Source organism: Gobio gobio (assembly GCF_949357685.1).
Source record: "Gobio gobio genome assembly, chromosome: 11".
Classification (NCBI taxonomy): domain Eukaryota; kingdom Metazoa; phylum Chordata; class Actinopteri; order Cypriniformes; family Gobionidae; genus Gobio; species Gobio gobio.
Genome location: NC_137104.1, coordinates 35,988,575 through 36,005,207, shown reverse-complemented (window position 1 = coordinate 36,005,207; position 16,633 = coordinate 35,988,575). Strand labels below are relative to the sequence as shown.

The following is a 16,633-nucleotide window of genomic DNA, read 5'->3' as shown; positions in this document are numbered from 1 at the left end:
TGTCGCTCATTTATTATGCAGCTCATTATGCCGCCTTTGTCTCTCAGCTGTGAATCACAGCATTATTCATGGTTCGTTCACGCCTCCTCGCATACTTGGTTAGTAAATAAAGTGTTTTACAAATTGTAAATTAATGTATTGTTTTATGTGAATGAGTATGCTCAATGATTCTCACATCAGTTTAAAGCAAAAACTCTTGTGAACACAAATCAATTTTGTGTTTTAAAACGTTAATTTTTTTTTTTTTTTCAAATATCATGCATAAACATTCTCTCAAAAATACAAGCATGTACATACATGTTGCTCACATATTATGGTATCCTAGTTTGTGCTGAATACAGTGTAATTACACTTTTGCCATCAATGTGTTTATAAGCAACTGAAAACAGCACAAATGTAAGCGCATGTCAAAACTTCTAAAGGGCCCCAAAACAGCTCAGACTCCTAGGGGTTAACCACTAAAGGAATAGTTTACTCAAAAATGAAAATTCTGTCATTGATTACTCACGCACAAGTTTTTTTAAACTAAACCTGAATAAATCAATTTCTTCTGTTGGACATAAAATATATTTTGAAGAATGTTGGAAACCAAACAGTGGCTGGTCCCCATTGTAGGAAATAATAATATGGATGTCAATGGCTACCATCAATTGTCTGGTATTCAACAGTCTGTGTTCAACAGAAGAAATGAATATAGGTTTGGAACAACATTAGAATGAGTAAATAATGACATCATTTTAGAGGTGAACTGTCCCTTTAAGGACAGCATGTTCACTAGGCTGCCTGCTGTCAATTTAAGACTTGCACGCATCTAATATACAGACACATGCCGATTTTACTTTCACTTTAGACATAACCGACTGTGTTTATGTTAACCTTGTGTGTATTTGACAGTATTCGCGCTGTAAGACCACTTAGTCCAGTAATCACTTGTTTGACAGGCTTTTAGTGCGCGCGCTCGGAAAAGCGCATGGTGCCCTAAACGCAAGGCTTTAAAACGTATGCAAATTAACTTTCTTGATTGTGAATAACTATGGTGTTCCATGAGTATAACTCCACCACTAACGTGTGATGTGAATGTATGTCGCATTGTTCAGTATATTGGGATGGAGGCAAATGATAGAATGTGTAGAAAAATAATTAATCAAATGCAAAACCGAAAAACGCAATTCACAAGCGCGTATTGAACTGTGAATGCCGTACCGAACGGTTCAATATTATATTGAGATTTGCGGCATCCATAGTCTATACATTGTTCTTTTATTAAAAAAAACTAAACTTTATTTACATGACGGCATGTCATTTCTGTCTACATGGTCGCACGTTTACAATTCTCTGCTGCTCTCTGTATTGCGCATGGAGTTCCGCCCCGATGCGCGCGCACACACCGGTGAGCACACTCCCACCAGCGGACAGAGCTTGCGACGGAAAATGTTGCGTCAACCACCTGAAAAGCAGACAGAAATATCTATGTAATGTGCGAGTTAAAATTTGACACTGTCGCATAATGCTTTTGCGCTTTGGCTGCCAGACAGAGATGGACGCTCAGCGCTTGATAACAACCATTCAGTTTCAGTTTTCAACCACATAAGGTTTTTCACATTTAAATACACAAGTACTAGCAAAACTATACATTTATAGTTTGTAAAATACACAAAGATGGCTGTGGAAGCGGCAACAACAATCCATTGTGATATATTCATATACATCACAATGGTGTATATTCATATCAGAGACACATTGTGTTAGTAACTATAAAGTTTACTCTATTCTTCATCCACTTACTTTCTTGTATTTCAGGAGAAGTGGATGAATTGAAGTATGGTAAATCTGACAGATCCGATTCTCTGAACTGCAGCACAACCTAACATGGCCTGTCGTGCATTATAGATCAACTAACATGATCATTATATTTTTCAACAACAAAACGCATTCACATACATGTATTTGAGAATCAGCATATCAGGTAGTTGATGACATAGCCAGCCAGTTTATTAATATTTTGAATAAAAGATACATCTGCCTAATAGCGCTATTGTGGCTGCGGTGTCACGGGCATGATGCGTTGTCATGGAAATATTACTTTAATAAAATAACACCCATGGCAATAAACCTTTTGTTATACAGGGAGTGCAGAATTATTAGGCACGTTGATTTTCTGATCATATTTTTTTTCCAGGCACATTTGACCAATTCCAAACCACAGTAATCCTAATAACTACTATTGATTTAGTATTTAATAATGTATAAGTGATAGGGGTGTAACGATTCGTTTTAACAACGATTCGATTCGTATCACGATTTGAGGTTGTCGATACGATTCAAGGACGATATTGGTTCATTTAGAACGATACGATCCGAAACGATTCAGTGACTTGAAATCGATTCAGTAACTTTTTAGCCAAAAATTGTGTGACTGAAATAAATATCTGGAGACTGCTCAATGCAGGTGAAGTTTCCTAGATTCCTGTTGTTTCTTGTAAGGGAATCAGGTATCAATTAATTATGGATATAAACAAACAAGTAAACAACAATTAATGGCAAATGCATTCAAATTTTATTTGAATAAAGTGCAACCAACAGTTTAGGTTGAATTAAAAGGAAGTTAACCTTTTCTGCTCTCATTTTCAATTTTCAATACATTTTCAATAAAAGCACAGTAAGTGCAACCAACATTTCAACAGTAGGTTAACCTGCTACTTCTGCTTTTGTTTTCCAACATAAAAATATTACAATATTAGTATAAAAAATAAAGTGCAACTAACTACTCTTCAGGTTTAATTAATAGTAGGTTTACCTGCTACTTTTGCTGTTGTTTTACAACATTAAAATAATACAAATACAATATTAATATAAAAAATAAAGTGCAACCAACATTTCTTCAGGTTGAATAAACTGGCTGAACCTGCTACTACTCTCAGTTTAATAAACAAACAATATTTAACAAAGATAAAATGTAACCAACTACTCTTCAATGACTCTACAGATTTCTTTTTCAAAAATATCAACATGATCTGACCGCAGAACACTTCTCTGTGCGTTCACTATGTCGCCAGCAGTACTAAAACTCGCTCTGCAGGCACACTGGGGCCAGGAATGCACAGGTGACAAGCAAGGGTTGAAAGTACAGGTAAAACGTTACTAACTTAGCTCTTTCTCCTGGTGGCTTGATAATTTCTCGCACGTTGGCTTCTCTGTCATCCGCCATGCTGTTTTGTTTTCTTTGCGCTGCTGCTGGTGCGTGCGTTGCGATGATGTCACAGATAGGCAGACTTAATCGAGTAACGTTTAACGGCTTTATCATTATCATATATCCATATAAAGTCTGACGTGCTTAAATCCAATGCGTTATTTCCCATGATCGATACAATCGATTGATTACCTTTTAAAACGATGTTAGATCGATATATGTCGTCCGGAAGGCCATCTTGCCGAGCACAGATCGATGTAGTTAGATCATAGGAAAATAAATCGATACATCGATGTAGTAGATGAATCGTTACACCCCTAATAAGTGATATATAATTGTTCATGAAGGCTGGAAATAAAAAACACCTTATATTCAGGTGTGCAGAATTATTAGGCATGTTTTCTTTTACAGATAAATTGAGCCAAAAAAGAGATTTAACTCAGACTGAAAAGTCAAAAAGTATTAAATGCCCATGAGAAGGATGCAATACTAATGCAATACTAGACATTGCAGTTAAGGCATGACCATTGGACAGTGAAATGCTCGTTGGGTCAGCAGGGTCAGACAAAAACATGTGGTGAAGAAAAGACACCTGTTAACTGCAAAAGAATGAAGAATTAAGGTGAAGAATTAAGGGTGAAACCATCAGGAACCCTTTAGTCTCCAGCGCCACCATTTTCCAGAGCTGCAACCTACCTGGAGTCTCCAGAAGTGCAAGGTGTCAGGATCTCAGAGACTTCAGTTAGGTAAAGAATCCTAAAAAATGACCCCCACTAAATAAGAATCATAAGCTGAAGTGTTGTAAAATACATGAAGCCTGCTTTTTTATAGGTTTTATAGGTTGAGAATGACTCTTGAAGGACCAGCACCACATCCTCTAGTACCACTGTTTGAAGAATTCATCTTCCAGAATCTGGCAGTACGTTTTGGGAGTTCATTTTAGTCCATTCTGAAGTCCGTTTTGCAGAGATGGACTAAAAATGAACTCCCAAAACGTACTGGCAGATTCTGGAAGATGAATTCTTCAAACAGTGGTACTAGAGGATGTGGTGCTGGTCCTTCAAGAGTCACTCTCAACCTATCTGTCCATAAAGCCTATAAAAAAACCTTCTTCATGTATTTTACAACACTTCAGCTTGTGATTCTTATCTAGTGGGGGTCATTTTTTAGGATTCTTTACCTAACTGAAGTCTCTGAGATCCTGACAGCTTGCACTTCTGGAGACTCCAGGTAGGTTGCAGCTTTGGAAAATGGTGGCGCTGGAGACTAAAGGGTTCCTGATGGTTTCACCCTTAATTCTTCACCTTAATTCTTAATTCTTTTGCAGTTAACAGGTGTCTTTTCTTCACCACCTGTTTTTGTCAGATCCTGCTGACCCAACGAGCATTTCACTGTCCAATGGTCATGCCTTAACTGCAATGTCTAGTATTGCATTAGTATTGCATCCTTCTCATGGGCATTTAATACTTTTTGACTTTTCAGTCTGAGTTAAATCTCTTTTTTGGCTCAATTTATCTGTAAAAGAAAACATGCCTAATAATTCTGCACACCTGAATATAAGGTGATTTTCATTTCCAGCCTTCATGAACAATTATATATCACTTATACATTATTAAATACTAAATCAATAGTAGTTATTAGGATTACTGTGGTTTGGAATTGGTCAAATGTGCCTGGAAAAAAAAATATGATCAGAAAATCAACGTGCCTAATAATTCTGCACTCCCTGTATATATGTTATGTGTGATAATTTAGTAATGTTTTCTTTTAAATTCGTGCTTGTTGGAAGCAATGTTCAGATGCAAATATCAAGTTTTAGTCATGTCAATCTTTACATCAATGCAAAACCAGTATATATAGAACGATTCATCAATCTGCAAGGTCATTATGATTAATATAAAAACAAGGGTGCAACCACCACCCCTTTTCAGTCCGCTAATGAGTTATTTCGCCAACAGTTCGTGGCCAATGCACACTAGCTTGCTTGATTTACGTTAGTTACGTGCTTTTATGCATTATATTAATTGTTTCCTGGGTGAGGTACTTTGTGTTGCCATGACGTTCACGAGCGCACGAAACTACTACGACGGTACCTCAACGTTTTCGGCATTCATATATCTTAAAGGAGTCATGAACTGCTTTGTATTATTGTTTAATGATGTTTCCTGGGGTGCACTTATAATGTTAATGCTTTTTACATCAAAAAGTGTCATAATTTATAAATAAAAGGCATTTTTCCTACCCTGATTTTAGCCCTCTGCTCTGAACGCTGTTTTAAGGGGCGTGTCTGCTGCAAGTTCAGTGTAAACGTCCACTGCTGTGATTGGCTAACGTCTTTCCATTTGAAATGGTATTGCTCTCTCTTTTAGCGTGTTTTTCTATTACAGCGCTCATGGTTAACTAATCGTGAAAAGTGTTGCATTACATTTAGATCTACTGCATTACCTTTAGATCTATGGCATTATATTTAGATCTATGTCATTATATTAAAAGCAGTTATGTCATCATTGCAACTCAGTTTCTGTACAAAGAAGGCTTTCATCTTCACTAACAGTGCAAATGTGATGCAGTTAAGAGATTCGTTGAATAAAACGGGAGTCACTGATAAACGCATCATTGATAAAATCTCGTTGTTTGATTGACAGGTTCAGCGCGCTGCTCCAACGATTGCAAAGGGAGCTTTCTTTAATCGCTTTCTTTTATGGAATTTAATCACTGTTAAATAACAGATTATTTTACGTTTAGTCACTGGTTTGATTTACTGACAGACAAAGAACATCTGACTGTACATGAATCATTACATTTCAGATCAGACATTAGAATGAACAGTTACTTGCATGTTGCATTACTTGCATACTGTCGAGGTAAGCGTGGATATTAAGTTATTGATAGGCGACAATGACAAGGGACGAGCCATTATTTTCTCTGGATTTACAAATCCTTAAACTTTTTGTGAGAAGGACCACGTCAAATTACCCTGGTCTTACCAGACTCTTATACATTTCATTTGTACAGAGAGTCTAGCCACTCTCCATTGACAAGCGTTTACTTCCTTGAAGGCGGGTACTCTGTTAAAGTTTAAAACTATTGGATCTGCCCTGCTATAATGTTGTATCACACTTGTGCACTTGACTAAGCCATCCAAATGTTTTTTTGTCATTTACAATAGTCATTTTGGAGCAACATGTGGATCAGTAAATAACAGATTGTCATTTTTGGGGGGTAAACGGTCCTTATACAATATTACTTTGAAACCGTTTTCAGGAAACATTCATACCTGCTCATTTATACCCCTGATGTGTTGCTCACCTTCTACTTCCAGGTATGGTTTCGTTTATTTCAGCGATGACGTTGATATCCAGACTATCGTTGATGTAAGGTCACTTTTACCTGACTTCACTAATTTCTGTCTGGGTGTTGGAGGTATGATGGCAGAGTGACATCTTGTATATTTTAATTCTTTTACAGCAGCCGATCAGTTTTAAAGGGAAAAAACTCAAACTGGGACCTGCCATCATGAAAGAGCGAAGTTCTCGTGAGTCCTTGTGCTTTGCTTTCTATTAGGTCTGTCTTGTACAAAAAGTCATGTAAAGTCTATATCACATGCACATTTTAAATGGTCTCAGAGACGTTTGTACTTTCTTGTCATTTGTAACTGCTTGTTTTTAGTCATTTCAAGGATTGGTAGTGGACATTCAAATGTTTTTTAATTTATTTTGAAATCATTAATGAAATCTTAACGACTGAACATTTTAAAATATTTTGGAATCTTACTTATTTCCAGGTTCAGTGTCGTCTCCAATGATTGGTCCATCACAGTGGGTCAGCCCCACTCCATATGTGTATTGCAGCTGCTGTCCTCCAGGCCTGGCCCCGCCCTCACCTGTCTTCAATGGAGGGAATCAATACATGCAGGTAACACATCACACGCTGTGTATAAACATAATGGCCCTGATTTACGAAACTAACTTCGACAGAAAATTGAGCGTAGGTACATTTCCATGCAAAACTTGGCATTTATCAATATGGATGTGAGCAGTGGCTATGATCAAATCTCACGTCAGGTCTCAGCTTGTGTATGCAAGTTTTTAAGTTGGCGTGAACTTGCGTGCAGGATAGAAAATCTGGTGGAGAATTGTTATGAGCGTTTTGTTAATTTTGATTATTTTCCTGACTGACAACTAGGGATGGGGCCGATCTGATCCAGTATCGGGACCGATACCAGCGTAATTCACGTATCGGATTTTCCCGATCCAACCTGCGGAGAAATCTGATATCCATGAGCCATGTCTGCGCTATAACGTTGTCTGCTGAAATTACTCCAAAAGTGATTCCCGCTGGCTTGTCTGCTAGCTGGCTGCAAACTATGGAATGGATTTCCTGAACGGAGGCGCGGCTCAATGAGACACAGAGTTATGAGACACGCCCTGCTCAGGAAATCCATTCCGCAGTTTGCAGCCAGATTGCAGGATAGCATTGAGCAGCATTGTGGCTAGCCAACATGTCAGCTGCGTGGAAATACTTCACACTGGAAACACCGCAGAGCAAGACAATGTTTGCAAAACCGTAATTCAGAGAGGTGGAAGCTCCCTCGCGTCGTACAACACAACGAACGCAATCAAACATTTAAAAAAGCAGACAAGTTCAGACAAGACTAGGGTGACATTTAAGAGATAATAATCAGGGCTTGACATTAACAATCGCCGGCGTGTAACACTCACACTAGCCACTTTGAACTTATTATGGTCTTCTCGAAAGCCATCTCCTGTAATCGCGTTGCGCATTATAACCAATCACACGTTTCTATTGATTTTATGAATATAATGATCAGAGGCGTTCAGATTAGCGGAGTTTTGTTCAGAGCGTGCGCCACTCTCACTCACTGAAATCTACACTCAAAGCAGAGATAAACATGCGATGTACGCAGGAGATTCATTCATCATACAGTGCTGGACTGTTTTTGTTATATTTCAGCACCGAAAATAGTTTCAAACAAACACAGCAGAACCATAGCGCATCTTGTATGACTGGCATTAGGTTGGCTTGACGTTCGCAAATCTAGGGACCGTCTCTAAAGTTACATAAAACATTGGTAGGCTATACACGTTTCTAACTTAAATGGCATTAGAAGAGAATGACTTAGCCTACCTTACACCTAGATGAACACTTTACAGTCCGTTTTATGACTATGATGCACACCTTTTGGATTTTTGATATTTAATAAAATAAACTGTCAAATCATATGAAAATATATGCTTTATTTCACTAGGATACTGTATGGGTTCTTACACAAACTATGCTAGATTTAAATGTCATATCTGATAGAACACTGAGAATATTGCTTGAGAATATATTTACAGAGATATTAGAGATATAATATTAGAGATTTATGCATTATGCGTTGCCATTGACGACGGCCATTATAAGGAAGGAAATCCCACAGAATCTAGCTTAAAGTGCTTAGAGCTGTTTGATTTATTTTGTGTTTGTTGATTTTCAAATATAAATTGATAACCGTGATAATTTGGGTCACTATTATCGTGATGTGAAATTTCCATACAGTTTCATCTAGGGCTGTAACGATTTGACCAAAAATAAAAACCTCGATTAATTGAACATTTTACCTCGATTACGATTAATGAACGGATTTTTTTTTTTTGCCCTCGTAAGGTTTTTGAGTAAGTTCCTTTATGAGCACGAAAGTGAAAGCGATCTGGCTTCGCGGCTGGCGCGCCGTCTGTGTGTGTGTGTGTAGCGCGTATAGGCTATAAGAACGGCGATTTAACTGACCTGTATACTATAAACTGTGTAAAACATGCAGTTACTATAGTGATTCTGGGCATCTATAAACACAGATAACTGCTCTTGCATCTCTGTGTGCCTGCAAACTGCACTTGATGTGACTGGCGGGGCGGAGTCATGTGAAAATCGAAATAACCGACATTGGAAAAATACGTCGGTTAGAGGTTCTGAATGTCGGTTTCGGTTATTTTTTGATTATACTACGGGGCCGTTGAATGCTTGAATCTGATTGGCTGATGAACGTTCGGAGGTGTGCAATTATTTTCTGGGAGATGCACAGCGAACGTAGTTCCAGGCAGCTCTCTTGACCGCATTACAGTTCCATATTACTTCAAATAGTTAACTGTAATAACGGAAATTACAGGACTAAAAAACAACAATATGACAGACGATTTTCCTACAGTAAATCTTAATATTTACAGTGAATATAACACGTTCAACAACTGGGCGGCAGCAGTATTAGACAGTCCAGATGAAAAACAACAAAGGGAAGCGGACATCAAAGGCGAGCTTTTCTGTCTCATTACTGAAATCACACGTGCTCGCACGCACTACAGTTTGCACAAAAAGGTGTCAGCGCTGCCCTGACGATTTGATCAGTTAGCCCATATAGTGGAGCAACTTAAAGGCTACACGTGACATTTTTTCACTAGCGAGGTAATAACAGCGCTGTTTAGAGACGCACAGAGGTAGCCTAATTCACACAAGCGCTCTTTCTCTCTCTCTCTCTCTCTCTCTCTCTCTCTCTCTCACTCACTCACTCACTCACTCACTCACTCACTCACTCACTCACTCACTCACTCACTCTCTTTCTAATAACTTTATTAATAACTGCAGTAGAATGCTATCAACGGCTCAAGCCTTCCTTAACAGCTTTAAAATGACGTTTCGGAACTAGCAAAAGAGCTGTTGGATGAGACGCGGAAGAAATAGTCCTACTCACAATAGCGATTTAAGTACAAAAACCGGACGAATCCCATTAAATATATAATCGGATCGATGTCTTGAGGTGTGGTAACCGTAGTATAAGCGGAATAATTGACTTCGGGCCGTTCAATTATTAGAATGATAATGCACACCCGAGGTGTAACGGCCACTCCGCTTCGCGTCGTGACCGCATCACCACCTCGGGTGTGCATTATCATTCTTATAATTGAACGGCCCGTCGTCAATTATTCCTTACTTAATCGTACAGCCCTAGTTTCATCCCTAATACGTACATATATTACTTGCCTGTTGAGAGGAGTTTATTTCAGCATCATATAAAATCAACAATAATGATAATAATATTAAAGCAAACACAGCTCTGGTATCGGAATAGTATCGTTATCGGCCGATATCCAAATTCAGGTATCGGGATCGGATCGGAAGTGAAAAAATGTGGATCGGTGCATCCCTAATAGCAACGCATTATAACAGCACACATCCACGCATCACAACGGACACACTCGTTTCATTCATATGCAACTTGCGTCTCTGTTTTTTATTGTATTGAAAAATGAAATCAGAGGACTTTACTATAAATTACTTAATACTACTATAATTATTGCTATAACTTCTTGTGATCATCTTGTCTGGACGATTATGTACAAAATGGATTTATAAACAGTAAGATTTAAAACATTAATCTCAATTCAATATGTCCCTCTAATTATTTATGTGGTAAAGAAAATCTGTGTAATAAGTGTACAATGTATATACATTATTATCCCTTAAATGTCACTCTAGTCTTGGCTGAACTTGTTTGTTCGTCTTTGGCTCAAGCTTCACGTTATTATTTTCCAGACGTAGTTTTAGTATTGAAGTCCACTTGCCTTGCGTTCGCAGATTTGAATTGTTTGCCCCTATTACAGCGACTTTATTTTTGCATGTTCTGCAGACAGGGTGACCATCTTCGATATAGTAGGATAGTTTCCCTCAGGACTTTTGTAAAAGCCAAAATATGACCACACCTCAGATGTGCTCATTTTAGAATGCTGAAAAGCCTCCCGGCGCTCACTGCCTTTTGCCATTTGTTCTAGGGCTGTAATCTCCCAGTCGATTATGAGTCGATACGTTCTGGCTTGACCAAAATTCTGATTGGTCGTTTTTTTTTTTTTTTTTTTTTTTTTTTGCAGCATTTATTTCATCAGTTTTCCTGCATTTATTTCATTATTTTGGCCGCGTTCATTTCATCAGTTTGGCCACGTTAATTTCATCAGGTGGAAAGCACTATTTGCTAATGGGGGTGTTTTCAGAGGAGCCCTGTTTCACAGATAACAGCTGTCTTCAGAACCTTGTTTTCACTTCTTTTGGATTAGCCCAACCCACTGGAGAAGAGAGATAGATTGAAGTACGCTGTATAGGCCTATTAATTTAATTGTGAAAATTTTCCTAGTCAGTCCTCTTCTACCATGTCAACAAAGACATCGGCAGTGTGGCAGCATTTTTTTTAAATAGAAAATGGGGGGAAAAGTCGAATGCAAATTTTGCAAGCAACAGTTTGCATATCACAGCTCGACAACAAACATGTCATATCACCTAAAAACAGTAAGCTAACTTGTCTGCGTTAGGTTGCCCCGTGTGTTTTGAGTTCCCCCGTCCCTTTTATTATTGTGCAAACTGCAAATTTATTTCTAGTATTATTTATTGGATTTGGGCACTTTATTATTTTTTATTTGGAGCCTAATGCCCGATGCGCTGTGCCCACTGTTTAAATTAGTTTTGAGCCTATGCTTTATTTTTCAGTTATGCACTTTATTTTGTTTCTGCTCTTAATCTGGCTTGTTTAATATTCCTTTTTTATTAAATTTGACGTGCCTTTTGTGTTTAAGAGTTAAAGCTTTAAGTTAATAGTCTATTCGTGTCCCAGCCGCGAAGCTGAGCTGATCCTATGTTCGAGCTGCACAGAGCGGCTGAAATTATAGTGTCTGTCAGTTATTATAATACATGTGACAAACAATTGTCTAAATTATGTTGCATATTCCTCAAAAGTTCTTGTGGTGATATCACTAGTTGACAACATAGTAACACACTATTTTCGGAAATCATAGGCTATGATATTGCGCAGGTGCACGTGATGCAACGCTGTCAGAGCTGACAGACTCATTTCAGTGCAAAATAAAAATGTCAAAAACGATTTAATATACTGCAAAAAGCCTACTAGTTTGTTTATTTATAATTAATTTAGGCAGACAACAAGGCCACCAAGTACTGCGCACAGTGCGCAGCTAATTAATTTAAAGTTTTTTCCTAACGTAATTTTTAGGCGAAAAGTTAAGGAACTCAGTTGACCAAGATTTTCTTTGGTGGATTACAGCCCTAATTTGTTCTCATTCAAAAAACAATGTTGCACGCTGCGCTTGTGACAGAATGATGCTGACTAAACAGGATTTACCGAAAGTTTTCAAAATCGTGATAATTCACACGCCGTTTTAATGTACGTGCTTTGTTCGGCTCAGTATTGGAGCCTTTCGTATTGTAATACTTTTGCGCAATGAAATGATGATGATTATTATTATTATTATTATTATTAGCCTTTCTTGTTCTGCCCCCCTATCTATAATATATTGCTGCCTCATTAAAAAGCTGTGCTATACATTTGAAATAAATGTCTTTTAATTTCTTAGTATATAAGCCCTATTTTTATGAATGTATTTTACGTGTAACATTTGACCAGATTTAGTGCTACACTTATTCACTTTTGTTTGTTCCACACTAAATGTTTAGTTTTTTACAATTATTGTGCACTCATGATTTTTCTAGAGTAACTTTTGCTGCTGAATTATCCACTAATCTAGTTAATCCACCATTTAGTTTATATTAGTATTTTTGTCATAGATTGTGATTTTTTAAATTATTTTTTATTTGTTGTTTTTCTTTATAATGAAGTTGTCTGTATTTAGTAGATTGTGTTAAACACACGTGATTTATCAGTTCAACACTGAAGTATAGAAATTCTACATTTCATTTTGAAACAAAAGTGTGCAATTTTTGGGATCGTTCAGAAAAAATTGTATCGGGGCATTCCTATTAAAAATACCACAAATGTTTTACATCCACAAATAGCAGCATAAACATGCTCCACAAACAAGTTCATGTTCTCCATAGAAGGAGGTTGTTTGACACGCGAGGGATTTGATAACATTTTAATGTAATTTTAAATCCGTTTAAACTTAAAAAAAAAAAAAAAGCTGTATCAATATTTCTGCACAGCCGTACAATGTTGTTTATAATGAATGCCACTATAGCCTAGGGCTGTACGATTAATCGAAAAATAACCGAAACCGACATTCAGAACCTCTAACGACGTATTTTTCCCATGTCGGTTATTTCGGTTTTCACGTGACTCCGCCCCGTCAGTCACATCAAGTGCAGTTTGAAGGCACACAGAGATGCAGGAGCAGTTATCTGTGTTTATAGATACCCAGAATCATTATAGTAACTGCATGTTTTACACAGTTTATACAGGTCAGTTAATTGCTGTTCTTATAGCCTACGCGCTGACACACACACACGGCACGCGCAAGCCCCGAAGCCGCTTTCACTTTCGTGCTCATAAAGTTTGTCAATTAAATGCGTTTAAAGGCTTGCCAGTTTCAACATTTAAAGCGATTGTGAACTATTCAACAACAACAATACGGAAAACTTCTCCGTTCAGTGCTCAGCTTTTTTTAGTGACACAGAGCCGAGCCGTGTCGCGTCTCTGAAAACGCGCGCGCCCTGAAGGCAGACCTCTTTCACCTGCATCCTCACAAAGCTTGTCATTTGTAGGTGGTTTAAGCCCTGCCAGTTTGAACATTAAAGCGAGTTTTGACCATCAGATGTGTATTATGTTGAACTAATGCCTGATATATTTTGACAAACGAACACTCAGACAGAAGCTGTGACTAAAGTAAAGTCACTAAAGTAGCTTAGAAACTCAACCGTTATAGGCATTAGGGATGTAACGATATTGTTAAAGGGGTCATAGAATGGTACATGCACTTTTACAAGTTGATTATACGGAAATGTGTGTTGGCAGTGCCTGTACACAACCATCCTATAATGATAAAAATACATCCAGTGTTTTTTTTTTTATCTCCTTATATATTTTCCCCTGTCTCAAATCGAGCCGTCTGACCGTGTGACTTTACACGGTGTACGCCCCTCCCACGATTGTTGATTGACAGCAGCGTTTCAACACAGACCCGCCCTGAGCGAGCTGTCATCAGTCCGCCATTGTTGATACGCTGGAGCAGAATGGCGCCTAAGCGATTGTGGTGTTGTGTTGTTGGGTGAAATAACGAACACAGCAGTCATTTTGATGTTCCTAAATCCGAACCGCTGAAGACCCAGTGGCTGCTGAGTTTTGTTTTAGAAGGGAGTATTCCCCCCGATCAACGTCAATGTTTGCGCGAATCATTTCTCAGCAGACTGCTTTATAAACGAGCGTCAGTATAAAGCAGGTTTTGCTAATAAGCTGCTCTTGAAAAAAGGATTGTGTTCCTGCTGCACCTTCAGAAGATGTGAGTGTAACGTTTTATTAACCTTTATATTAATCTTTGCAAATCGCTTGCACGCTTCACGATGAATGAGGCTAAAATTTACAGGGTAAGTTACATTACGGCATGCTTTCTGTGTATGACGTTCTCAATATAATTCATAATCCCACGTTTATAATGAACAACGCGTTATGTTTGTTATTACAAACTGTACGCGGGTGATAAAGTTAACGTGGTAACACTACACTAAGCTTACTTTTGTACATAGTTTATAACGGTGTCTGTTACTGATTAAGAAGTAATGTAAAAAAAAAAAAATCTTATAACATAACATCAATCTGTCAATGAACTAACACATCAGTAAACACATAGCAACTACACTACTCTGCCAGTACAAAGATAGATCAAAGTGACATGACGTTAACCAACCATTCAGAAACGTCCTGTTCGAACTTCGATGGGTTCGTCATCTGTTCCTGGTCCGAGTCCGGTTCAAATTGATAAGGTTGCTCAGATGTGTCCTCAGAGACTCCCGTTGCCATTATTTCTCGAAAATATACCCTCAAATGTTGTCAAGGCAACACTCCACGTGTGTTGTGGTGTTGTGTCGGGTCGAACCGAATGCCCCACAGAGCAGAGGGGGCGGGGTGAGCAAAGCTCATTATCATTTAAAGTCACATACACTGAAATGACTTGCTGAAAACGGAGCTGGTTTTGACCAGGTAAAATGAGTGTTTTCTTACAATACTAATGAGAATTTTTAATGAAAGTATATTACAAACTTTTCATTTAGACACTAAAGAATCATATTAACTTGTACAAAAATGTCATTCTATGACCCCTTTAATGCATTCAAATAAATGTAATGTAGGCCTACAGTGTTAATTTATCTGTATCTGATGTACAACAAACAGAAATCTTCTCCATAGACAATAACTCCTGAAAATGAACCGTTTCCTTCAAGTATTTTAAAATCACAATGCACTTTTTCATTAGAAAAAAAAATTCCACCTTTAATAGTAGAAAATATTTACAGTACAAACCTTATCAGTGAACTTACTCAAAAACCTTATGAGGGCGAAAAAAGAAGAAAAATAATCGTTCATTAATCGTAATCGAGGTCAAATGTTCAATTAATCGAGGTTTTTATTTTTGGTCAAATCGTTACAGCCCTACTATAGCCTTTTTTGTTTTATAGTTATCTTGTGAACCGAACAGAAATATTAACCACATTGGTTAGCCCTTTAAACATTGTGCTTCCTAAATATTTTGTACATTCCTTGGATGCATAAGATATGTTCTACCTGTGTCTTTCTTTCTTTGTAGCCTTATTCTTACTCCAGTTCTCCAGGATTTATGGTCCCACCAGTGCCCATGAACTATGCACAGACCACTTATGCCTACCAGGTACACAATAACCTGCAAACATCACATTGCCTTCATCTCTCAGATGAGCATGCTTGGATATCTTGTGTAAACTCTTCACACATTCTATCTTTTCCAGGCGTATTAATAAAAAAAAAAAAAAAAAAAACTAAGAACACCATGTTTTGTTTTTTATGTTGTGTGTGTGTGTGTTAGTATCCCCTGCCACAGTGGTGTGGAGAGCAGAGGACAAGGCTTGTCAATCAGGTCAGCTCCACTTCCTTTTTTTCGGGTTGGTAAATGAGGGATTGGGCAAAAGAACTGAATTGTTGTAGTTGTATCAAAATGCCATTCCTAGAAAAAAAGTTGCACTACTGTTCAAAAGTTTAAAGTCAGCAAATTGGGTTTTTTTTTAACCAAATTGATCAAAATGAAAGTTAAGACAATGTTACTTTTTTTTTAATTTTTTATTCTATTTAAAAACATTACAAAAACATTTTTTGCTGTTCTTTTAAACTTTCTATTCATTAAAAATGTACTTCAGTGCTGAGAAGATGAATGTGTATTTAAACTGGGTCATTTATGTAGTTGAAATGTGATTATTATTTTTGAAATTGGTGCCTTCTAGACTGAGAAGACAGAAAATGTATTTGTCTCATGTGGATGAAAGACAACAACTCCCAGAATGCACTTGCTTTGCTGCCCAACGAGGCCACTCCCAAAGCCACGGCCACTGGTTATCACTTGCCCACCATTACACCGCCCCCACCGTCGTTTTGTTTTTCATAGTAATACAATAATTTTGTTCAGTTTG

At 37.7% G+C, this 16,633-nt stretch overlaps 1 protein-coding gene across 1 annotated transcript in view; it reads left to right on the top strand.

The window, feature by feature from the left end:
• The window catches only part of dazl (deleted in azoospermia-like), a gene marked incomplete at both ends in the record, with an annotated part of 39,773 nt that overhangs the window by 15,179 nt on the left and 7,961 nt on the right, over nucleotides 1-16,633 (top strand). Inside the window, 5 exons of the mRNA XM_079828680.1 lie at nucleotides 6,513-6,564; nucleotides 6,659-6,725; nucleotides 6,975-7,105; nucleotides 15,781-15,861; nucleotides 16,036-16,086. Coding sequence (XP_079684806.1) covers nucleotides 6,513-6,564; nucleotides 6,659-6,725; nucleotides 6,975-7,105; nucleotides 15,781-15,861; nucleotides 16,036-16,086 — 382 coding nt within the window. The remainder of the gene's footprint in view (nucleotides 1-6,512; nucleotides 6,565-6,658; nucleotides 6,726-6,974; nucleotides 7,106-15,780; nucleotides 15,862-16,035; nucleotides 16,087-16,633) is intronic.